At 42.1% G+C, this 26,735-nt stretch overlaps 1 protein-coding gene across 1 annotated transcript in view; it reads right to left on the reverse strand.

Annotated features, from left to right (window-relative positions):
* Positions 1-12,834: 12,834 nt before the first annotated feature.
* Positions 12,835-26,735, reverse strand: part of LOC111156943 (PRELI domain containing 2) — a 65,348-nt gene continuing 51,447 nt past the window's right edge. The window contains exons 6-7 of the mRNA XM_022518111.1: positions 18,054-18,123; positions 12,835-14,017 (exon numbers count right to left, since the gene is read on the reverse strand). Of these exons, the coding sequence (XP_022373819.1) occupies positions 18,064-18,123 (60 nt within the window). The 3' untranslated portion in view covers positions 12,835-14,017; positions 18,054-18,063. The remainder of the gene's footprint in view (positions 14,018-18,053; positions 18,124-26,735) is intronic.

Consider the following 26,735-nt stretch of genomic DNA (forward strand, 5'->3'; position numbering starts at 1 on the left):
AAACGACCCTTACAAAACATGTAATACAATGAGTGAGACCAGAAGTGGACAAACATGAGTGAGGAACACCAGCAAAGATTATTCAAGATGATATAGGCATCAATTAGCATGTTCTATGGGGAAATGGTGAGCATTCAGCAATCCAGCCAACCAAGCTCTTAATCCTCAGAGAGACTACCTATTTACTGGCTCCTTTTGAAGTGGTCATTATTTGTCAAGCACTGTGCTAATCACTTTACAACCATTCTGTAAATATACACTAAACTCAATTATTTTTCACCAGTGAGAAAGCTTAAATTCAGACTTGAAATGATTTGCCTCAGACCTCACAGCTAGTAAATGGCAGACTTACTAGCCAACACTTGCTCTGTGATCCATCTGATTCAAAAGCATAGGCTCTTAAAGGCCCTTCCAAACTGGAGTTTCTACAATTCCCAGATGCTAACTCAAACACCCCATTTTATAGATGACAAAATTGCAATTAGTCTAACTAATTCTAGCTCTATCACCATAGTAGTCAAGGTCATAGCAAGAAATAGAACAACCAAACATGACAATCTGAAAGAAGGTGTATAAAGGACTTCTCACAAAACATGTTTTACACACACTCAGAAACACATCAAGCAAGGGGCACCTGGGCGGCTCACTCAGTTAAGCATCAGACTCTTGGTCTGGGCTCAGGTCACAATCTCACGGTTGTGGGATCAAGCCCGGTATCGGTGTCGGGCTGTGGGCTCAGCAGGGAGTCTGCCTGAGAGTCCCACCCCCTCTGGGCCCCTGTGCTCCCAGCTCCCCTCTCCCACCATTCTTTCAAGAAAGGAAGGGAGGGATCAAAATGGAGTTTACTCCATCTCAAGGAAAGAGGGCAAATAAGATCACATGACAAGGATGAGACACAGTGTAAGTAACAGTTTGTAATCAGGAAATATAAATCACGAGCTACAGAGACATTTTCTTTGATGTATCTAGCATTACACAGCATTACTATTAAATTTCTTTTTTTTTAAAGATTTTATTTATTTATTTGACAGAGAGAGAGAGATCACAAGTAGGCAGAGAGGCAAGCAGAGAGGGGTTGGGGGGAAGCAGGCTCCCTGCTGAGCAGAGAGCCGGATGAGGGACTCTATCCCAGGACCCTGGGATCATGACCTGAGCTGAGGGCAGAGGCTTAACCCACTGAGCCACCCAGGCGCCCTACTATGAAATTTCGTTTGAGGTTTGATAAATATGTGGCCAGACAAGGACTACAGTTCGGCCACCTCCTCCCTGTGTCACTTAACCCACAGTGAGCCTTTGAGTGCTCATCTGTAAAACATCTCCTACCGTCTTCACAGGGTTGCTTCAAAAATTGAATGAGATAATGGATATGGCAGTGCTTAGTAAATAAACTAAAATGTCCCCTACTGATAAGAGAGATGAAGATCAGTATAACCAACTATATCATGAGATGAAAGCAGTCTACTAAGGGCTCCCTCTGGAGTAAAATTTTAGCTCATCAGAAAAATGCTGGGTTTTGTTTAAAACCGTGTTGACGTTACAGGCTTGTCACCCAGGACCTCCCATCACTGCCTCTGATGTCTGAGAAATGCAAATTAAGTAGCATTTTAAAAGAAAGCAAGATGAGAAACTGAAGTCCAGACAGGTTCCTTTGCAATTACAACCTAACACTGCAACTGGTTCTTGCTAAAATGCTTTTATTAAATCCAATTGCTCAATGCCCTTTTGCCGTGTACGGTTTTCAACTGTTGCTATACAGTCACACATGCATTATAAAATTAATATGCCAAAATCACAGGCACTTTGGCCTTTAAGTTTTACTCAAGTTCTTTAAAGTATAAACAATATAGTGATGACTGGGCTGCCCAGACCTCTTTTCTGAGGGAAGTGTTTTTGTTTGAATGTGTAAATTGGTGAGTCGGAATGGACGCTAAGTGAATTGTGAAAAGGACTATCTTAGTTTTAGATCTCTCATACTCCTGAGCAAAATATTTGCTAACTAAGCACTAGAAAGGAGAGGGTGGCAGGTGGACAAGCAACTGATGCAAAGAGGCAATTCATAAAATATATGTAAGTGATCAATAATAATATTTTTTAAAAAAATAAAAACACCTTCAACTATAAGCTCCATGACAACTTGGGCTTTGTTTGGTCAACAGTTCTATCTCCACAGCCTCCCACAAACACTTAGTATTTACTGACAGGATAAATGAGCTTCCCTGGTGTTCAAATAAGTACAAAATAAAACTATAGTTAAATCATCATTATTTATCTAACAGATAACCAAAATTTATTTTGTTTTTCGTGATGAAACCTGATGTTGACGCGACACAGAAAGAGCAAGTGTCAGTATGACTCTATTTTGGAAATTATTTGGGAGGTGGAGAGAGAGAAAAGAGAATGAATGAGAGAGAAAGAAGGGAAAATGTAGAGACTGGGGGTCTTTAAATTCATCTCTTCCAGCTGCCTCATTTTGCAAATGACAATGTCACTCATTTGGTCAAGATGGGACCGGCTCCTGGCCTCAAGAAGCTTACAGTCAAACGGTGGAGATAGACACTGAACAAAGTTATTGCAAGGAGAAACGCAAAGTGCTATCGAGGAGTGTAAGACACCCAGCCTAGAGTGCAGTGAGGACAGTTTCCTGCAAGTGACACTTCAGTGAAGACTTAAAAGAAAGATGAACTTAAGTAGAGAAAGGAGCCCAAAGGCTTTGGACTTTAAAGAGTCAAGTCATGGTACAACTAAAACTCCTAGACATTATATTTGAAACAAAATAAGATGAATAAGAAAAGTGGAGCAAAGAAGGCAGCCTATCTAAGGAACTTGAGATCCAAAGAACAACACTGCAATGAGTTTGCTGGGTTTTCATTTTGCTTCATATATGCGAGACTGAGTTCTGGAGAGGCCAGCAACCTAGAAATGCCTCTTTTCTGAGAAAAATATAACATTCTGCTCTCTCTCAGCGAAGGACCAGGAAAGGAGCCACCCAGCAAGATAGAAAACATTTAGAAGACAGTCACTGTACTCCATGCCGTAAAAAATACTATGGCTGCTACCCCAACCCATGCCAGCAAAGGCCAAGTGAGGAGCCCAGCCTTCCACTGTCACTGGACTTTAACAGAGGTTCACAATCCCCCTGCCAGGGCGATGTGAGAGAAGGGCGATGTGAATAGGGAGCTGGGACTTTCATTCCCACCAAGTGGTAATGAAAACCCCCTCCATCCCCTCAGTGGAGACCATGTGAGGGGCCTGAACTTCTACCTCTACCTGGCAGGAAGGAGCTATTCTCCTCCCTCTCTGCAGAGGTGGTGTCAGGGGAGACCCAGTGGAGAGTCAGAGTATGCAACAATACCACAGTAACAGTGGAGACCAGGTGGGGAGCAGTAATGAGGTACTCTTATCCCTCCTAGCTAAGAAGGTATCAGTGGGGACTAGCAGAGAGCCAGAATCCCCAAACCCACCACACTGTAACAGGGAAGGTCTCCCCATCCCACAGATGTCTATGGAGACTAGGCAGGGAACTTTTACCCCATATACCAGTTAATAAAGCAGTACCCACCCTTTCCCCTGCTGGAGTGGTATCACAACAAGCCAGCTAAAACAGACTGTCTAACCAAGATCCAGCATCTCATAATGTAATACTCCAAATGCCAGAATTCAGTCAAAAATCATTCTTCATATCACAAACCAGAGAGATCTCCGAACAAAAGCAAAAAATAATCAGTAGATGCCAACACCAATATGAAAGAGACATTAGAATAATCTGGCAAATATTTTTGAGTAATCATAAATGTGCTTCAGTGAACAGTTACAAAGATGTATGACACAAATAACAAAATAGTCTACAAGAAGAAAGGAAGATTAGAAAGAAGAACCAATTAGAAATTTTAGAACTGTAAAAATAATAATCAAAGTAACAAGCTCCATGGATGAGGTCAAAAGGAGAATGGAGGACACAAGAAGAACAACAACAAAAACAACAATTTGTAAACTGAAAGACACAGCAATAGAAATTACTCTATCTGAACAACAGAGAAAAAATGAAGTGAAGAAACAAAAATAAACAGAGCTTCAGGAACCTATGTGGCAACAACAAAACATCTAACATTCCTGTCATCATAGTTCCAGAGGAGAGGAGAGAGAGACTGGGAAGTACTAAAAAGAGTACTTGAAGAAATGACTGAAAACTTTACATATTTGGCAAAAGACATAAATCGACAGGTTGAAGAAATTAAGCAAACACCAAACAGATTAAATCCAAAGAAATCCACATCAAAACACAATGCAGCCAAACTTTATAAAATTAAAGGCAAAAAGAAAAAAAAAATTTGAAAACAGTGGGACAACTATAATAGAAAAATAGTGATTTTTCTCCCATCAAAAGCCACAGATGCCATAGAAAGTGGCACAAACATATTTCAAGTGCTAGAAGAACTGTCAATCCTGAATCCTGTCTATCTGATGAAAATATCTTTAAGGAATTAAGTGGAAATCAAGACGTTTTCAGATGATGAAAACTTGAAAAACTTTGTTTCTAGTAATTCTATCCTAAAAGAATGGCTAAAGTAGTTCTCTAAACAGAAAAACAATGATAAAAGAAGAAAATTCAAGATATCAGGAAGGAAGAAAGAATACAGTAAATAAAATATGGGTAAATGCAGTAAACTTTCCTTCTCTACTGAGTCTTTTAAATTATAGCTGATGGTTAAGCAAAAAGCTGTAACACAGTCTGATATGGTTCTCACCACATGTAGAAGAAATATTTCATTCAGGCAATTAACTATAAACATGAAGAGGCAGGAATGTAAAGGGAGGTAAGGTTTCTACACTTCACTCAAACTGGTAAAATGATGACACCAGTAGTCTGCAATAAGATACACACACACACACACACACACACACACACACACAGCCAAGGAAGGAAAACAAAAACAGAACAAACAGAAATCAATTAATAAACTGGAAGACTTAAGCCCTAACATAGCAATAATTACATTAAGTATAAATGGTCTAAATCACTAATTAAAAGCCAGAAATTGGCATAGTGCTTTAAAAAACATGGCCAAACTGTATGCAAGAAACTCACTTCAAATCTAACCATACAGGCAAATTAAAAGAAAAATAATTGAAAAAGATATTAACATACAAATATTAATAAAAACAAATATAGGAATTCTTATTAAAGGCACTCTAGCTAGAGGAAACTTCAGGGCAATTAAAAATACCAGGGATGGAGAGAAAAGGGATAGAGAGAGAGAGAAAAGAGAGAAAAGGGTTAAGCCAAAATGAAGATACCTCAAACTTAAATGTGTACGTACTAAACAAAAGAGCTGCCAAATATGTGAAGCAAAAATCAATAGAAATAAAATGTGAAGCAGACAAATCTACAGTTGTAGATGGAGACCGCAATATCTTTCTCTCAACAATTTGTAACACAAGACAGAAGATACATATATAAAAGAATTTGAAACTAACATCAACCAACAGGATCCAATCAATATTTGTAGAATGCTACACCCAAGAGCAGAATATCCATTCTTTTTCAAGTGTCCATGAAACATATACGAAGACAGATTATATATCCTGGGCCAGAAAAGAAGACTCACCATATTTAAAGAAATAAAATTATACAGGTGTGTTCTCCAACCAGAGTGGAATCAAAATGAAATCAATAGCAGAAAGACAGCTGGAAAATCTCCAAACAATTGGAAACTAAACAACACACTCCTAAATAATCCATGGGTAGAAGATATCTCAAGGGATATTTTAAAAATACACTGAATGGAATAAAAATGAAAATATACCATATCAAATTTTGTGGAACACAGTTAAAGCAGTGGTAGGAGGGAAATTTATAGCGCTAAATATATACATTAAAAAAGTAAAAAGGTCTGAAAACAATAATCTAACCCCCCACCTGAAGACCTAGAAAAAGAACAGAAAAATAAACCCAAATCAAGCAGAAGGCAGAAATAATAAAAAGCAGAAATCCATAAAACACACCAGTAAAGCAACAGAGAAAATCAATGAAATGGAAAGCTCGTTCTTTGAAAAGATCAATAAAACTGACAAACACCTAGCAACTGACAAAGGAAAAAGAGAAGACACAAATTACTAGTATCAAGAATAAAACAGAGCTTATCATTAAAAACCGAGCCGACATCAAAAGGTTAAAATGAAAATACTATAAACAATCCTACACATGTAAATTTGAAAATTTAGATAAAATGGACCAATTCCTCAAAAAACACGAACTACCACAACTCACCCCAAATGAAATAGGACATTTGAATTCCCTCCAACTATTAAAGAAATACCACATTTGTGATTAAAAATCTTCCTTGAACAGAAAGCTTAAGCTCTAGACGGCTTCACTGGAGAATTCTAGCAGACATTTAAAGAACACCAACTCAACACAATCTCTTCCAGAGACTGGAGTGTTCACTATGTGCCAGGCACTATTCCAACAGCTTTTACATGTCTTGAGCTCATTTAATCCTTTGGATAACCCTAAAAAATAGGCCCTATTATTACTCCCTCCCATATGAACAAACAAAGCCCTGAGAATTTACATACGCACCTCGGGTATGACATAACCAGGACTCCAATTTAGGTTTCTAGGATGTTTCTGGACAAATCAATGCTCAGATTTCTTGTACATTAATCCTCATCTATCACCCAATAGATAGTCAAAATTCACTTTTTCAAAGGAAAACTCAGAGCTGGCCAGGACATGTTCTTTCAACAAGAAACTTGGGATACTACCATAGTTGGCATTCTCAATAGAAATGTGTTTTGTAAACAAAAGTAAAGGTTACTCCTGCTGGCAACTGCCATACAATTTCCATCTAGATGACAGTTAAGACATATCTGAGAGAATACAACCAGAAGAGAGGTTTATTATTGGAAATGGTTAAAGCTTCACTATAGGAGAACCAGCCGCGCCACTATAATTACAAGAATCAAGAATCAAAACACCGCTTCATTAATTTTTTTCCTTGTGTTTGTTATTTTACCCCATCAAAACGAATTATACCCCTTCCCATGGATTTTTACGAGCACTATAGACAGAGTGCTTAGAAAAGCTGTGGTATACAGGTATATCTGAACTGCCTCCATTTAGGAAAATACGGTATGTCAAAAACATTATGCTGACAACCAAAATTTTCCCAACTAGTGTTTTCTCTTAACAAAAGAAGAAATATGACTACCTCCCAATAGATGCGAGAAAAATAAACTATAACAAATACTCTTCATGCTTACGTATCTCCCTCTCAACAACAAGAAGTTGTGCATTAATTTAACCCTCAAAATAATCCATGATGCCCCTGATGGCAAGACCCACCAAAGTTTACAGGATATTTGCCCCATTTTGTATCACAAGATATTGGCAGGGGAGGGCCATGCTGCTGGGATGCAAGGCTGCCTCTGAGGGACATAGGAATTCTGGGAGTTCTGGGGACTGGGGTGGGCTACATCAGGGTTTCCCAAACTTTTCCAGAGAGGAACCTGACTCCCACTAGCAGAATAGGGCCCTGGAACCTTTGGGATATGCTACCTGCCAAGTGTTTGCAGCAGGCTGAAGGACGGGTGATGGCCACTCTTGGTATTTTCAACAGATTCAACCTCCTATCACACCTGCCATGTTCTAGGCAGCACGCTAAGCAGCGCTCCAAGCAAAAGGACTTGAGGGCTTCTGCTTTTTCCTAAATTAAGGTTCCATTCCAATCTTACAGTCTACAAAGTTAGACGTTTAATATAAAAACAAGGTTTCCCACAAATCTTTGAGAAAAAGGAATGCTTTAAGAGGAGCATTCTGCTCATTATACCTTCATGGTAGATGGCTTCATCCACCCCTCATGGGGATGGCTATATATTCCCAAGGGTACAAATACTCTGTTTTGGAAATTGCAGGTGACACTCCTCAGGTAGATGTTTCTGAAGCAGATCAGGGGGACATAAATGCCTACCTGACCCTCTACTCTTCCCCAATTCTTCTCTGCAAAATCCTTGCCTTAGTAAGGCCCCAAAACATTGTTAGCACTTATTTTTTCCAGGAGAAATAGTTCTCATAGCGCTTGACAGAACAATTAACACCTAAGGAAACAAGTTATAAAGCTAGCTTCTGACTTTGCACATACAAAAAGACTACTTTCCATACTGGAATAGTTCCAACTGTAATCTGATGCTTTGTTTAATCCAATTTAAAACTGTAATTAAAAATTGTAGCCATGCAGTGTCTCAAATATGCCTCCAAGTTTTCCAAAGTCTTTAGATCCAATCATGAAGACCAGGAGAAAGCTGCACTGAACTTTTTCTCTCTATGAATACATACAGAGAAATGCAGACATGAGCTGAGGCTCAAATGGTCACCCTAGGTTTCCTCATGGTCACCCTAACCTACTCAATGACAGGTATAACCTCGATAGGTTTTCTCCCTTTCTCCTCCCTCTCCTGGCCCCATACCCTGTTTCCAGCGACAGAGACTAGACTCTGGGGTAATTCATTTGTTAAATTCTTTCTAGGCATTTTACATAAGCCTCCTGTCCTTTTTTTTTTGACAGATTGGCAAGAATGACTTTGGTTTTGAAGAGATTAATGACTACATCCCAAAACACAAATAACAGAAGCTTCAGCCCAGAAAGTAATTTCCCCTAAACTTCTAAAGAAAATCGACAACACGGTCATTTCCAAGTTGGCGCAATTGATGGACCTGTGAATTCAGGGGGACATCTAAACTCACAATAAGAAAACAAAAACATACAAGTGAACAGTTCATATTTTCTCCTTCATCGTCGGATCTAAAAGTTCAGCCTGGCACCAACACAAAGAAGGAATGATTCCATCAGCAGCCTAACAGATGGCAGGCACAAAATGGTTGTAACCTTCTCCGAGAAGGCTGGCGAATAGCTCCGTGAAGTTTAATTTACCAGGATGGGGGCTGCTGTTTTCTGCCCAGCACCTCCTGCAGAGCAGGCTGGGCCACAGCTTGGAGAACTGCCTCCTAGGGTCCAGCAGTGCAAGCTCACAGGTTAACCCTTCGTGACGAGCAAGGATCTTGAGTTACTACAGCAGCCTTCTTCTGCATTGGATTCTGTTCCAACAAATGCAACTCAAACTTTTGATCATAACAAAGCCAAGTGCGCATGGTAGAGTATTTTGGGGATCGTTTTTCTTCCACTAGTATTTAAGAGACACGGGAGCACTTTTTTCTTGGAAAGTAAATTACATTTTTTGGAAGGCCTAGAGGGAAAATTCACCAGAAAGAGTAGGGCAAGGGGGAGGTCTCATATTGCCAACTCCCTCCTCCAGCTAGCTACGTAAGGGTTCCCACTTAGGGAAAAACAGACATTATTTCTGAAGGTGGTAGGAATTTCCACCCATGGCTTCCGGATCAGCTAGGGAGTTTTACACAATCCTGATGCCAGGGCCACCACCTAGAATCTCTGGGGCTGGGACAAAAGCATCAGTGTGTTTTAAAGCTACCCAAGGGGTTACGATCGGCCAACAAGGTATGCAAGAAATACTGCATTTAAAATTTTAAATATTGCTATTTGTACATTTCTAGAAATTGTTACAGTAAGTTAATATAATTTCTATTCCTAGCTCCCATCACACTGGGCTTGTCATTGTTAGGATTCCACCTCTCTACCCGCCCCAATCTCTCCAATGCTTGTGTGAAGGTTCTCTGGAGTTCACAGGATTAATCCACACTAGTTAGCATGCCCCACCCAGACATCAGGGAACTACTACCCTGCAGCCGTGAATCCAGGAATCCCCTTGGAACAAGCTGTGATAGAACAGTCTGAAAGTAGAAGGTGTTTATGCCTGAATACCCCATACCCGGCAAGCACTATGCAGTGGGATATACTATGTGGCTCAGATGAGGAGGTGGTCTCATGCACGGCAGCTCCACTCTTCTACCTATAAGGACTGCCCTAGAGAGAACTGGTTACCTTCCAAAAGGTACGATGTGTGCCTCTAACTCAGGCAGGACCATCCACAATGGTGCAATCTGCCAGTGAGGCTTCAGGGCCACCACGCTATATATTTATGTGTTTGATCTCTTCGCTGCATGTCCTGGGCTGATTTTTTCCGGCATCCCTTAAATGAGCAAATATTGTTCGATTTATTCAGGAGGTCCGTGCATTGGGTCTTACCATCAACTGGTGCCCACCCCTGCCATCTGTCTGTAGAACGTCAGTGCAGGCCTCCTAGAAACCCCTGGATCAAGTCCAAACAGAAGATAAAGGCTGCCTTTTTCCTGAACACAGTAGGTGCTCCAAAAATGTTGGCTGAACCAAGGATTCTACCCCTAAAGGTACTCAACTCTAATAAAAGAAAAGCATCGACAGAACTGGGGCAGAGCATTTTGGAAACCAGGCAGAGAAAGCCACTCAAATTCATCCAAGTGAAAAGCAGGCCAGTGAAAGGATCTCATGAAGTCTCATGGAAACACAGTACAGAAAACAGAGCTGAGCCCCACAACTCAAAAAGCAGTGGCCACGTCTCCCTCTCTCTCTGGGGGTCATTTGACTTCCCGCTGCTGCCTGTCTGTGTGGTGCTTCGTTTCTTCTCTCTCGGCCCATCCTGGACCTTTCCCCATGAGCACATGGCCCCCTCAGATCACCCAGTAAAAGGAGCCTCTGCTTATTTCTGGGAGAAAGTTTACTGGCTTATCTCGGGGCTCACCTGGGAGAAAGTTCACTGGCTCACCATATGGTCAGTGTAACACCCGCATCTGGAACTGTTGTGAAGGGCGAGGATCATCACAACCAACGACAAACACAAGCTCTGCTGGGTGACGTGATACCCCCAGAAACTAACGATCATGCAGTATCAGTTTTAACACCCTTATTTCAGAATGTCCACAGGACTGAATTTCAGAGCTATCCAACTAACGGACAGCTCCAAATCACAGTAACACTGAATCAAAAAGACTTTTATCCTGCACAAAAACGTGCCCTGAGAAATGTTCGTTTGAATTTAATTTACTTACGTTTCACATTATGCAACTGTACATATAAAACCATGAACACAGTTCGGGAAGACACTGGCTTCTAGACCAAAAGACGTCATTTGTAGCAACATCTCACCGACCTTGAGGTCAAAGGTTTGACAAGTGTACTTGGGCAATCAGGAAGTTATAGGAAAATAGCAAAAATACCGTCACCAGGTCAATGCAGCAACGTTCGTTCATTTTACTGTTCTCAGGAAAGCCCCTCAAAGCCTGTTTAGTGTTACTTGAGATGTACAGTTTGCAGGGACATGAGTTCCCAACTCCAGACAGAACGGAAGGAAGTTTCCTAACTGAAGTTTCCAGACTAAAGGAACCGCTAGAGCTCGACGGGCAGAGCCGTCCGGTGGAGGGGCTTTAACAAACTCAAAGAGGGTCTGAAACAATGAAAAACATAAAGGATGACCTTAAAATTTTTTCATTATTTTTTAGTAGATTGTTCACAAAAGCAGGGAAATGTATACTGAGAGTTACAATGTCAATGATTCAAATAAAGCAAAGAAGAGGTTTAACTTCAAAAACAGCCTTGACTGGTCTGCACTGTGTACCCTCCAATGTCTGACAAATGGGATATCATTACCACACATATACTGCTTATAAAATACACAAAGCGATTTATATAAAAAGAATACAGCACCTTTTTTTATCCACATATGATTGAAACCATAAAAGCCCCTTCGTGGTAAAAGCACCACCATCACGTATGGATAGCCTCAGTCAGCTTACCTCTGCATTAAGAACTTTATATTGTGTCCTGAGCGGTCAATTCTATCGATCAGTGGACCCAAATGACTGCCTTTTTACATGCTAGGAGACACAGAGGGCAACACCACAGCCCCTGAAATCAATGTTTCTCAAAACAAGGTCTGTGGAACAGCACGACTGAATCTCCTGGTGAATTCGCTTTACAACATAGATCCCCCAGACCCCGATGAAATTTCATGAATCACAATTTCCAGGGGACGGCCCGGGAACCTACAGTTGAGCACTCCTCCCCGAGAATTTCTGGTACAAGAAGAAGTGTGGGAATCACTCTACAAAATCACTGCCTTGAAGAGTAGGCTCAGGGGCACTGGGGTGGCTCAGTCAGTTAAGAGTCTGGCTCCAGGCAATTAGGGCAAAATTCAGCCTTCACTCTCTCTAGTTCTAACAAAAATTCTTGCTACAAAGATCCTTTCCTACTTCAGAAGTGTTGAAAAAGAAATCAGATAATGTCTGAAGATCACCGAGAATTCACTAGAGCGTTCTCATCCCTAGTGGTCTACTGGAACCACCCAGGGAGCTTTAAAAGATAGAGAGGCTGGTTCCACTGAACAGTCTACCCACCCCCCACAGAGATTCTGCTGTATTGCTCTGGGGCATAACGGGGGTGGGGGGGTGGGGGTAAAGCTCCCCAGGTGGTTCTAATGAACACCCAAGGCTGAGAACTCCTGCCTTCATGCAGTTGTTGAGTACGAAGCATTAAGTTCATTCCAATGTCAACCTCCAAATACGGACTTCTAACCTCTCACCTTTGTGATAATTTATATCACCTTTTGTGTTTTGAAATGGGCTATTATTCCAAAAGCCTACCAAAATGCCATTTACAAACTGGAAAAGGAAGTCAAAGTGTGTTCTGGTTCCTACCACTCCTTGTCCCTGCAACACACCTGAAGAATGAAAAAAATGAGGAGAATTATCCTAAGGGACAAAACTCAAGCAGCACAAACAGCTCACACACATTAAGAAGAAACTCACACTGGCAGGCTTATATGAAATAATTTTTAAAAGTGCTTTGAAATTCATCACTGCACTAAGTGAAAAATTTTCAAATAGTTAAAAAAAAAAAAGAACAATTTCCCCTGGTCTTTCCAGTAATGGCCCAATTTTTATCTTAAGCAGATAAATTCCAAATTATTGCCTCTCTTCAAGTGTTCTGTTAGGTAGTGTGCATTTATATTTTGGTTTCCAACCACGGGAAATGCAAACTACCATCACCTAATTTTCAAACAGTGATACTACCTTACAATACATCGGAAAAGCACATTTTCAAAATGGTTTCACTAATAACAACTTCTGTTTACAAGACTTCTAGGCAAGAGACAGCATGCTGCACTCGATAAACGTGACCTCAGATCGGTCCCACAATCACATGAAGTTAATCCTGTAACCCGTTGTACAATTAAAAAGAGTGAGCTTCAGAAAGATTGGAAATTATGTACATGATCGATCACTGAGCTAGTGGGTGGCAACATTTGCACTCAAATCCAGGTCTCTCAGATTCCCACACCTGGGCTCTTCACACTGAACTATCCCCCCTGTCCTTCCGTGCTTAACCATCACGAGACAGAGACATCTGCGCCCAGTTCTCCCGACTTGCCAGTGAAACACAGAGAGGCTAACAAGCTGCTCCACCCCTCACAATGCCAAAGCTACACCCTGCCTCCCCGCTCTCCGTGCCACGTTCTTCCAGAAGACCAAATCACACAGCTGATATGTTACATTACAGAAGCTATACTGATGGCCCTTAGGTAGTACTTATGGATAGAACATTAGTCTGAATATGGCTTAGCTTGAACACAGGCCTGGTACATTCTTTTCTGTTGTAGGCCACCTAAGCATCAGGTATCAGCTTCAACTCCTTTATCTGTCTCAAAACCTTCTCATGCATCCTATGAGCAATGATGCTGATAAATGTGGGCAAAAGTGCCACTCGCCAGGCCTCTGGCCTGTCCTTGGTGTCCCTGACACCGTCACTGGGCAATCAGCAGGACATCCTGAAGAAGGGCAGACGTCACCTTCTATGGGTTTTTTTCCTTTATTTGTAAATCATAAAGACACTGTGCCATAAAAATCCACCTAGAAGGTCTCCAGTCCAAGAGCTTCACACCCTGGCAGGAAGGTCTCCTCTTCTTTAAGCTGCTGACACTGTTTCCTTAAGCCTGTTTTTGGAAAACTGCGTCAGTGATGGGTTCTGGCCAAGAAGTGATTCTCGAGCAAAGGTAGCACTACACAGGTCCCCTGCAAGAGAAAAACGGGTGTTATCACCTAATAAACATGTCTCGCCAATCAATACTTACTTGCCTCTTTTCTGAAGCAACTCTTAAAATAAGTCACTTGAATGCTATCACTATGGATAATTCTTGAAGAAACTGCATTTCTGCCTCCTAAAGATCTTCGAACAAAGCTAGCACCTTATTTTGTTAAGTCCTGTGACCAAAGGAGCTGGTTCAAAGGGAGTTAAGACAGAGCTAAAACTGAAGACTTAATCATTCCAGTGTGAAAGAACTCTGCCGTGTTGTCAACCCTCAGCAAGCCCAGTCTCCTGGCTACCGGTGGCAAGAACAAACACACGTCAGGGCTCTCTGTTTTATTCAGAAATGACAGGAAATCAAAACTCTATCAAACGGACATGTCAGCAACAGCACCACAAGCATACTGGTTAGTGAGACTTGTGCACCTCCATTTTGGCTCATGACAAAACCACCTTCTAATAAGCTTTCTAATTTTCAAATGCCCACGAAGATACAAGGCCAGAGAGTTCTGGGGAAGATCTTGAGGACTGGGCACCATATACAAGGTGGTCACAGTCTATATGAGTTTAAATTACACAAATCTGAAATGTGGTATGATATTTAAAAAGGAAATAATGCCTTCTTATGCACATTCATCCAAATCCCACAGAATGGTTTTCTTTTCTTTCTTTTTTTTTTTTTTTAAATTAAGAACTACAAAATTCCCAAACTGGCAAACTGAGTCCACTGTACACAGCACCTAGACCCCAGCCACATGGCTGGGCTGCTTTATCCGATTAACAAAATGCCTACTTTTCTACTCCCTTAGGCACATGCACTGGAACTTCACAAGCAATGGTAATATGACTGTTGCTATTTTAACTTCACTGTTGTGACAATTTCAATGCTTTCTTAGGCCTCAAAATAAAATCATCCTAGTGGTGAGGTTAGAGCTAATACAGAGAAAATAAACTATCACAGTATTAACTCTGAAATACTGGTAAGATATGGTCAAATACTATATTAAAAAGGCTAACCAAACACACAAGGCTCCTTGATCATAACTTAGGAAGGGGCATGCTCAAACGTAGGGGACAGTAAAGCTTTTCCGTAAAGGACCATACAGAAACTATTTTAAACCTTGTGGGAGGGGAGTTCTCTGTCACAGCTATTTACTCCAGTGTTGTAGCCATAACGAAGCCAGTGACATAGCTGTGTTCCAATAAAACTTTATTTACAAAAGCAGATAGCAGGTTGGATTTGGCCTGAGGGCAAAAACTGACTGACCCTTCCTCTACAGCCTTAGACCTGCTGGCTAGCCCCCTCCTTTAAAGGTGACATTTAATTGCTCATAAAAACAACCACTCTTCCATTTTCCACAGAGCCAATTTTGAGAAAAGACGTTCCATTAAAACAGGCATATTTCAAGCTTGCAAAAACTATGTAATAATAGCCAAGAAAAAAAAGGGAAGCAATGAGCTGGCAAAAACACGGCAGCAACAACAAAGCTGTAAAATGTTCTATATCATCTTTGGTACCATGCTTACGTAACTATGTATTTGTCAAAACTCACCAAACCGTACACTTAAAAATTGGTCAATTTAATTGTACATAAATAATACTTCAATAAAGTGGATATTGACAAAATGCTTAAAGCCTCAGCAACAGGCTCTAATCTAGATTAGATTTATGTTGTAAGGGTATATATAAATATATCTATATATATCCTTTACTTCACATTTGCCTCCCTGGGTCATAAATTAAGAGAGCTTGAATTATGTAAATCCTTCAAAACCTCTGTTGCATTATATGCCCTGAAAATAACTGTCCCACATTACACTCCTGGCAGTCCCCACACCTCAACCACTTCACCTGAAAGAGGAGAGTCAGTTGCTTTTAGAAACAATGCAAAGCCCCAAGTTCATGGCTTAGCTTTCAACCACCGTAAAAACAAAACAAACAGAAAGCCCAAGAACATCGGTAATTTATGACAATAGGTGAGGCTTGCTGAACTTTCTCATTTCACTTAAAACCAAAAACACAAGTTGGTGTGAGTGTCATCTCTGTTCTTATAAGTTGTCTTTCCTCCAAGGTGGAGCATGTCACCATATAAGCAGGAAAAAAGAAGTTAAACAGGATGTGGCTGAGATGCTAAAATCAGGGAAAAGCCACACAAGAAAATCATTCCTCTGATTAATCTAAAGGCAATAAAATACATGATGACAATTTGAAAACCCCAGCTATTAGCTTCCTCAGGGCCCTGGTATTTTATCTGTCTTCACTCAGGGCCAAGACCTCATTTAAAGCAACTGTTCTCAAACTGTGGGCCCTGGACCACCAGCAGCATCACCATCACCTGGGAACCCACTGGAAATACAGATCCTCGGACAGCACCCCAGACTTACTGACTCAGCGACTCGGGGGGGGCGGCCACCAATCTACATTGAACAAATCCTCCAGATGACTGTGATATTCAAGGACGTTCCAAATCATTAATTTGAAGTTTGACAATCAATGTATACTTGTAAGTGGAGTCCCATCACATTCTCTCATTTAACTTGGAGCTGACCTTAGACCTCACCCTTTGGAATAAGATGGGATCCACGCTCAAGTACATGAGCTCTAGAGCTACTTGGTTAGTCTCACAAAAATGCCTCAAAAAAATTTTTTTTCAAAGAACAGAGCAGATATAGGAACACAGCAATTTTTTTTTTTAAGTTCTTTTTTTGGTACAACAGTTAATTCCCCCTGAGAGGGCTGCACCATTCCTGGAAGTACTACAATACCAGGTAGATGCGTGGAGTGGACGGAGCAGCTCCTATTCCAACTCCTAATTCCAAAAATCCATTTAATATAATGTCCTCGGATAGAGGACGTATCAGATATTAAACTGATAAGAACAGGTATCACACTTGGTCTTGGCCAAAAGGCCAAGAAGCAATGAAACACAGCATTTTTAGATTGCATTTCAGTATTTTTGAGCACCTGCCATGTGCCATGTTTGTGCTAAATGAAATTATCTTACTTAGCCTCCCCAGTCATGCATAAATCCATTCACAGGCCAGACTAGCATGCATTCAATGCCGAAGAACTTGTATATAAATGTTCACTTTGCTTCTTCTTTGGTTAACCGTCCTCAAACTTTACTGTGTATCACAGGTATAGTTTAAGGTTGCTTACACGAAACCATGTATACTATAGTAAGCCAACATAAGGAAATCTGAGGTAATGATGAATTACCCACGACGATGTCTGCTTAACTCCAAGGTTTTACCTTCTCACATGTTAAAAATCCAAGTCCAATAGATTTGGTCAGAAGCAAATCCATTACAATCATTTATTTTAGGCTCTGCTTCTCTCTAAAATAATGTTGTTCTGTCCTTTCCATTATGGACACCATTCTCCTTCATGTGGACAATAAAAACTTAAAGGAAAAAAAATTAAGTGATTCTAAACCTGCTTCCCAGGTTTAGATGTGGCAAGTGCCGATCCACCAGCCTCTACACACGGCACCCTCCCACAGACCTGAGAGTGTCCTCTAGATGTCAGAATCCTTCTCTATAGTATTTCAGGCAGCCACTCCCAACCAGTGGAAGGATTTATGGCCAATAAAACAGATTTATTTCACTGGCCAATCAAAGCATGCCCCTTTCTTACCTCTCTTCCTGCTTCAAATACAGCTTTTAATGCCCTCCTTTCATTGTTCCCAGAACAATACAATTAAGCTTCAGTTAATCCTAAACCACAGTCTACAAATCGAGGGCACCCTGAGGGTCGCAATCATGCTGGATTGTGCTGAGCAGTTTGAACAATTTGAATGCAGTTGTAACCCAGCACATGGCACCATGCTGCTCCAAAAATCAAAGAAGTAAGTAAATGACGGTCCTGAAGAGATCAGGAAACACCTGTGAGGCCGTATCCTCCACCCGTAACTGGGAAGTGTACGGGGGAGTAGCCCAGGGAGGTTAATGCATTGTAACAGGACTTAAAAGCATGAAAACATGGCTGGAGTAAATAATCCTGATTTTGCTTGTGGTACTCACTGATGATTCTTTATTCGGCTAATGGGGCACCACACTGCTCCTTCAGCAGCATCTCCATTATTCTAATTCCCTAGAGAGAGAAGAAAGAACCATCAGAACGCCACAGTTCGTGGACAAGCACTTTTACATTCATCGTGACCCTTTCCCTTCAAGGAATCCAGTCGGGGCCCTATTCTCATTTCAGAAAAGTAAGCTCATAGTCACACCTTATATTTCTACAATATTTTTCTCACCAAAGTCACATACATTTTCTCTACATGGGCTCAGAATTAATCAAGGGAAACGGGTACAGGGGTTTAGAATTTCCATTTTAAACTTAAGAAAACAGGCCAAGAGAAGGTAAGTCATTTCTTGAAAGCGGCCCGCTCAGTGGCACTGCCAGAGCTGAATCATAACAGCAATAACAAGTGTTTATCGAGCACTTACAAACGCGCTACACTGGCTGCCCAGGTTTTCGTGAGCATGGTCCTGGGCAGTGGGTGCAGGGTGCACCACGGAGATCCTCCAGCACCTGGGCACCCCTTCCCCATCTGCCAGCACTGGAGGCACAGCCACCCTCACCCAAAGGTGAGCTGCCTTACCTGAGGTCATCAACCCCTCTCCAGGGGCAGCCCACATCCAAGGACTGGTAGATACAGAGGTCTATAGGCCCTGGTCCCTTCCCTCAACTCCAGACAACTGGGAAGGACACCCCACGTCTGGAGGTCCTCATGGAATCAGGTGAAACCTTCACAGTAACATTACCCAGTTTAAAGCCCCTCCTGCCTGAAACCTGTTTCCCCCGCTCCCTCGCAAGGGCTGTTCCCAGAGGCTCTCTCCAGTCACCCTCTGCACCAAAGTCTCCATCTCTGAGTCTGTGTCCCCCAAGAGCCAGCCTGGGACACCTGGTTTGATACACACAAAGCCCCTGAACAAGTACTATTCTTACTCCCATTTTACAGATGAGGAAACAGTAACTCCAAGAGGTTTAAACAATGTCCCCCAAATCATGTATCTGTTGAGTAATAATGCAAGGAAAGAACAGAGCCATTCTATTCTGGCTTCAGAGGTTCCCTGACCCTTCTCACAAGCTCCCTCCATGACTGCACATCCCGACCTTCCATGCACCCACCTTGCCAGTCAAAATCTGCCCTGGAGGAAAGAGGAAAGCAGATATTCCCTCCTTCCTCGTTCAAGAACAAGTTCTGCAGACCAGGGCACAAACCTTCACAGAGAAAGACAACATGATGATATAATTATGAACGAGAGTTTTAAGGAAGTCAGGGCTGGATGTGGAGAGATCTGGTATCTGGGAATGGGAGACACCGTTCCCAGGGACTAGAAAGCAGTCTACAGGGAACAGGAATGATCTAAGCTAACCACAAACACAGATCCCAGGACTACACACAGGAAGACTTTGATTTAACAGGACTCAAGCAGGCCTCAGAGTTGTGCACCGTTAGCCAGCACCCAAGGGATTCCTGTGATCAGGCAGGTCTGGGAAACACTGAGGGAGCTTCAAGAGAAAGTCTGGGGCTTCCTACTAGGGGTTTATTCTCTGCCACAGCAAGCGGGTGAGCCTCTAGAAAAGACCATAAAATACATTTAGTGCTAAAGTACACCAAACAAAATGTAACATATCCTTGAGGTTTTAGATGCTCCTTCAGATTGTGGCTAGCCATCGCCACAATACTGTCCCATCCTACATGGAAGAAGTATCAGTTAAACAATTCTGACAGAATGCTGACCAGCACAGAGTCGGGGGACACTAAAGCTGCAAACTCTAAGACCAGGAGCACTGCTGTCAGAGTCACGAGACCCGGGTTCTGGTCTGCCAAGTTATTCTGGGGGTTTTTAGCTGAGTCATTCTTTACCAAGGAGTAACTAAGATTGGAGAGCAGAGAGGACAGCCAGGCCAGAGCGGTAGTGCAGCTGCACACCAGAACTGGGAGGGGAACCCACAGATGCACCTGCGGATCCCCACACCCTGCTGAGACCCACACCGTCAGCATTTCTAGGGCTGGGGCTTGGAACCTGCAGATTTGTAATATACCTCATGTGGCTCTGAAGCCAAACTGGCTCATTTACTAGAATCTGTGAATGGCAGCCTGACCCCACCTCAACGATCCCTCCCAGCCCTGCCAGTCTGAGAATACATTTTGGAAGATAACGGTACATGCTGCCCTCTGGTCCTCTTAGAGCTACTGTCCTTGCAAAGACTTAGGGGGTAAGGAGGAGAGTGGGGACGAAACCACCAGTGCAATGAAATTTAATCTAACTCTTTCCCTAAGATTTAACCGGTCATTTCTGCTCTCATTCACTCATTAACAGATTCACTCAATAAATACGATGCACCTACTGTGTGCACTAGAGATTAAAGGGTGAACAAACAAGACACGGCCCCTGCCCACATGGAGCTTACAATCTAGTAGTTTTCATTCCCCTTGTTTCCATCTGTTTGTTTCAACAAAACCTTGAACAATAATTGAATGCCTTCCTTCTATTTTCAGGAAAAATAAAAACGGCCACGTTGATTCCATTGCAACCATCTCTTTGCACAAATCTGGTGGTATGTCTTTAAAAACAGGAAAGCAAACTCCCTCCTTAGGAAGTGAGCACTGGTGAACTCTCCCTATCCATCCAAATTAAGAATGCCACCACTTACCGAGCTGAACACTAATTGACGTTAAGTGAAGACTTTGAGGTTTGCCTTGGGAATTGAAAGACATTATTTATTGAATCAATTATGTTCACAATGTGACAGTTGATTTTTCTTTCCCCTTTCCCCCCCTCTCTCATACCACTTTAGTCTTTTTAAGGAGAACAGTTAGAAATAGAAGGTGAAGAACAGGGGCAGAGAGAGAGAGACCTATCAAGTGAATTAAGAAAGAGAAAAAAACCTAACAGGGAGGCCAAAGCATTACTTAGTGCCTCTCTACAGTATGGAGGGACCAAATAAAGCCCAATCAATAGAGTCCTTTCAAATAAAGTTCCAACGCTTAAAACTCAACCCCTAGGAGATCAGCCTTAAAGAGGTTAATTTACACCACTTATCACACAATGATGCCTGAAATGCAGAGCAAACATTAAGTGAATCCACCTTTATAGATATGGCTTAAAAGCTTTTTGGACTGACAAACCATAAACCAGCTTGATTTTATGACTCCTTTCCCCTCTGAGATTTTTTTCTATTACAAGGCTATCTATCTTTCTCTATGTGCCAATGTACAGATAAGTGAGGCCTCTCGCGGGCTCATTTCCCTAATACAACACTGTGCCGGCCAAGCACATCCCCACAAAGGCGTCCCAGAGCCTCACGGATTGAAAACACTTCAGCGATCCCCCCCACGCTAACCGTCTCTGAGAAATAGCTGATTATTGTGGGAAACAAAAGGCCTGTCTGAAGGGGGAGCTGGAAAAAAATGGAACTACAGGCCGCTCGATCCAGACAGTGTAGTATTTATTCTCTTCTCCAATGGATGCTTCCTTAAGCCCTGACTGACCTAGGAGGTCCCACAGACAGTGATACCAGACCCTGTAAAAACTGCAAACTTTTAAAGCAGTTTTCAAAAGACACACCTATAGGACGCCTTTAAAACAAGAACTGCCCACTTAATTACCACAACGATAAAAGACCAGTGCAGAATTTGGCACACAAAAGGTACGTGATGTTGATGGATTACAAGGCTGATACACTGATTACTTTCCAATGCCAGGCTGAAAAGAGGCTGAATTTTAGCCTTACAGTTGTTGTCTGCCCAGTGGTTAGCATTCTTCAAAGGGCAGTGGAAAAGGCCAGGATAACAAGGGCGCTCCAGGGGATGAAAGAACAAAACAAGTTAAGAATAAAGAATGGAAATGGAGAAAAAAAGAAAAAGAAAAAAAAAGTGGGAACGAATGATGTGAAAAGAATTTGGCAGCAGAGATAGGACCTAAAACGGGTCCCAGAGAATCTGGATTAGCCATGAGCGGTTCACAAAGGGCAATAAATTCAAATGCTTAAATTCTCATTATAAAACCATTCACCCTTCGATAAAAACATTTACATCGGGGCACCTGGGAGGCTCAGTCAGTTAAGCAGGTTAAGCGTCTCCCTTCCGCTTGGGTCATGATGCTGAGGTGCTGGGATGGAGCCCTGCACTGGGCTCCCTGCTCAGTGGGAGTCTGCTTCTCCCTCTCCCTCAGCTCCTCCCTCCTGCTTGTGTACACTCTAATAAATAAAATCTTAAAAAAAAAAAAAAAAGAATTTACATCAAGGTGACCTCACTTCTTTTTGTTTTTTTTTTTTTCATTCAGTTGGTCTACACAAAAACTTTCTTTGCATCTTTTCATTTCCTCTGTGTAGAATAACAGTATGAATAAAAAAAGGATGAATATATGTCACTCCCTGCTTAAACCCTTCCAGAGTGTCCCATTGCTCTCATAATACATGCACACTCACTATCATGGCTCCGGGGATTTTCCCACACAGCTCAGGGCCCTTCACAGACACAGGCCAGCTTCCCATTCAGGCAACATGCGCAGCTCCTTTCTCTTCCACACGCTGCTCTCTCCAGCAGGAACATCCCCGAATCTACCAGTGGCCGGCTACCTCCTTGCCATACTGAGGTCTCAACTCATCGAGCACCTCTGCAGACACTCCCGACGGCCCTACCTGAAACAGCCTGGCCACAGCCTGGATCACACAGCTGCGCCCTACTCCTCTTTATAGCACTCGTCACCACAGGAAATGACTATGGTTTTTCAAATATTTTGTACTGTCAGCCATCCCCTGCCCCAACAGAAAGTAAGCTCCAGGAGACGGGAGAAACACTTGGCCAGGGGACATCATCCGTGGGGAAAAAGGGACAAATCCGCATCTAGTGTTCTCATTAAAGGTAACAGAAAATGGGGCGCCTGGGTGGCTCAGTGGGTTAAAGCCTCTGCCTTCAGCTCAGGTCATGATCTCAGGGTCCTGGGATCAAGCCCTGAATCGGGCTCTCTGCTTAGCAGGGAGCCTGCTTCCTCCTCTCTCTCTCTCTATCTCTCTCTCTCTCTCTCTCTGCCTGCCTCTCTGCCTACTTGTGATCTCTGTCTGTCAAATAAATAAATAAAATCTTAAAAAAAAAAAAAAAAGGTAACAGAAACACTGCTCAAAGCTTCTCCAGGAACATCTTATGCCCCATAAAGCATCTTCAATCTGATGTAGGTTAAGTCCTTAGGTCTTTAGGTCTTCCTCATCCATAAAACTGGGATAACGCCAACCAATACTAATAGTCAAAATCAGTGGCACATGCTGTATGCCAAGCACTGTGCTGAGTGCTTTACCTGCCGCTGGCTTACTTCATTCTCCTATCTGCCTTAGAGAATTATCCTTTTCTCGTGGGGGGATGAGATCTGAGGTTCAGAAAAATTAAGCATCTGGACCAAAGTCACACAATAACTAAGAAGCTGAGTCCTGATTTGACCCAAAGCAATCAGGATTGCGAGTCCAGGATCCAGGATGTTTCAGCACAAGGGGGAGGAAGGCATAAATGAGACTGCGTACGTGCAAGCGCCTATTACAACGCTGGCTACACAGCAAGGGCTTGTTCGTCCCTTCCCTATTTACTATGTTCAAAAAGCCTGATAAATAAATCAGACACTGTAGCCCTGCTCCCAAACTAAATGGCATGATTCTTAATATATGAATCAATATTTAATCACCTCTACAAATTATTTTAAATACAATGCTTTTCAAGTAGGCACAGCTGATAGAATGTATGACCTCAATATAATTTTCCCATAGTAGCTAATAAACTCTTGAGTAAGATTCATTTTTATTTTGATAAGTAACCCAAAATCTTTAGGTGTAACTGCAGAACATGAACAGATATAATAATTCAGATGTCTGTGCGTCACATGATAAAACACCCTCTCTCCTTAAAGAGAATGTTTAATCTCACAATTGGTGATGGAAAAGAATATACCCCCAAATAATAAAATCTAAAAACTGGAAAAGACACTGCATTACCTAGTCCAGAGATGAAAGTCTTTTCAAGGAACCGAAGGTGGCCCACCTGACTTAGAAAGGTATCCCAGGATCAAGTATCAAGATGAAAGAGGCCCAAGCCGTCTACATCTTGCCAGTTCTCAAACTCTGACCTGGCACAAACATCTTAGCGGCTAAAAGGCATTCAGGCACTGGTGTTTGCCTATTTTATGAAGTTCCTTCCCCAACCCTCCAATGTAACCCCATTAGTCTATTTTCATTTTTAATTTTTTAAAAACAACCTACACACAATTTTATTTTTCCTGACTTGGACTATATGGCTTTCTCACCACTGACTAATCAACAGACCAGCCTCCTACCTAGTGCCACATGCCATCCATGACATTTCTGACAAATGATCTTCGGTTACCTACTTAGAAACCTCCACTAAGGAGAAGCTTTCTACGCCTATTCCATCTGTCAGTCCTCATTATAAGACAGTCTTCCCAACACTGAGATGGCACTGCCTCAGTGGCTGGCACACTGAAGGGGTCTAGTACCAACTCTTTAAACAAACTAAAACACAACAGGGCTCCTGTCATTTCTCTTTACTGGCATTTATTCACTATTCATCAAATTTAAGTGCAGTCATAATTCTGCCTTGCTTCTTCCCTGTTCTGAGAGATAAAATGATTACCAGCATGCTTATTGTCTCTAACAATAAAGCCACTAGATGCCCAGATAATTCTCCTCTTATCTTTGACCTCTCCCCTTTTCTTCACCCATATTCACATTAACTTCTATATGTCAACAATTCTCTTTACATGTGAGGCCAGCCTACTGTCTTCAAATCTCATGTGTCCTTTGAAGAAAATGTAATTTTCCAAAGCCATATTTCAGTCAAAAATCCATCACAACACCTCTCACCAATACTGAGGATAGTGGGCTGACTACCTGCCAGTGACCTGAGCGACCTGAGTGACATTATCTCAGTTAATCCTCTCAATGGTCCCCACAGCTAAGACACGTTCACTTTCACCATTTCCAGGTAAGGAAATTGGGCCATAATGAGAGTAACTTGCTTGGGGTCACAGAGCAAGTTAAGTGACCAACCTGAAATTTAAACCTGGATTTCTCCAACTCTTTCCACAACGAGTATTTATTTACCTCATTGTTTCTGGACCCATACAATGGGCGGAAGGAAGTGAGGAAGCATATTTCCTTGCAGGGTTGCTGTGAGGGTTCACGGAAGCAACAGATAAAGCTCCTGACACATGACAGACTTTTATTAGGCATTCCTGCCCATTCTCCCTGGGGCCTGAAAAGCGGCTACTGATTTCTTAGCAGACCCAAATCTGACTATGGGCCCCTCACAACAGGACTCCCACAACCAGGCATCCCCCGTTCAGTGGATGGTCAGTGACCCACAGGAAGTGTGCACAAAGGCTCACCTCATGCCTGGATCAGATTTCTCCAGGTACATTTTACTTGATCTTCACATCACCTCTAAGAGTTACTGAAACTTCTATTTGACAACACTGAGCCCCGCAGGGTAAACCAGCTTTCTCTAGCTCACAAGGTCTTCAGCAAACAGAACAGAACTAGAATCCAGGTCACAGGAAAGAACTGTTTGTAGAAAAGCTACAGCCCTATTAGGCTGTGCCGAGCACATTATAGGCTGGTCTCATTTAATCCTCACGCTCAATGTACGAGTCAGTGGCATGAAGAAAATGACACTTAGAGAGGCTCAGAAACTTGACCAATAGCACCCAGCGATGAAAGCGCAGAATCCAGATTCACACCCGGGTTTCTGTGACTGAGCCCACAATACACCACCTCCTTCAAAAAGTACATCTGCAAGGTTCTCTTCTCACATCACCAAAAAATGACATGTTGCCTTAGGCATAGTCCCTTCCTGCCACCTCAAAGTTATTTCCATGTACATCTGGGTGATTTTAATTTATCCACTTAGGGAGGCAGGCTAAGACGACCAAGCCACAGGTAATTCTTAAAACTGGCCTAAGGATAAGAGCACCTCACCTCATCTCCAAATGCACTTCATTTTCTGTTGATACCAAGTGAAGCTCCTTCATGCACCAGGAAGAAGCTGGAGGACAGGCACGTGCACAGGAAACATTTCTATTTTGACCCAATATCTGCCAGTTAGAATTCCTCGGTTTTATCGAAAGCCAAGTAACTAGTGAGGCTGTTACTTCCCACAAAAAGCCTTTCATCATTTCTTGGGGGTAAAATCCCGGGGAGGCTGAACGAGGTCTGAGGTTACAGCTTTGAGCCGGAGGGCCGTCATGAATGTTAGCTATAGAAATCTCACCTTCACTCCTCACCTTCACTCCGCCATCCTTCACGTTACCTGTGCAACGGCAGAACCATGACATCCGTGGCAAATACAAGCATTTAATATTACAAATGAACACAAACAACCAGAACAAAAGCTACAAATAAACAACTAAAACCTAAAATCACTACATGCAAATAATAGCCCCTGCACTTTTTTAAGAGTCATTTATTTGCAAAGGGGAAAAAAATACCATGCCGTGTTCACAGATGCATATATCCTTTAAAATCCCCAGCCATTATCCCCATTATTGCCATTATTATCAGACAATAAACTGATAAGGGGAAAGAGAGAGTGAAGAAATGGTGGTAATAACACAGTTGATACTCTTTAAAAATTGCTGTATTTCAATTGCTAACTAAATGGAAGCATTACTGGTTAATCCCTAGGATATTAT

Source organism: Enhydra lutris, unplaced genomic scaffold (assembly GCF_002288905.1).
Source record: "Enhydra lutris kenyoni isolate GAN:26980312 unplaced genomic scaffold, ASM228890v2 scaffoldscaffold50, whole genome shotgun sequence".
Taxonomy (NCBI): Eukaryota; Metazoa; Chordata; class Mammalia; order Carnivora; family Mustelidae; genus Enhydra; species Enhydra lutris.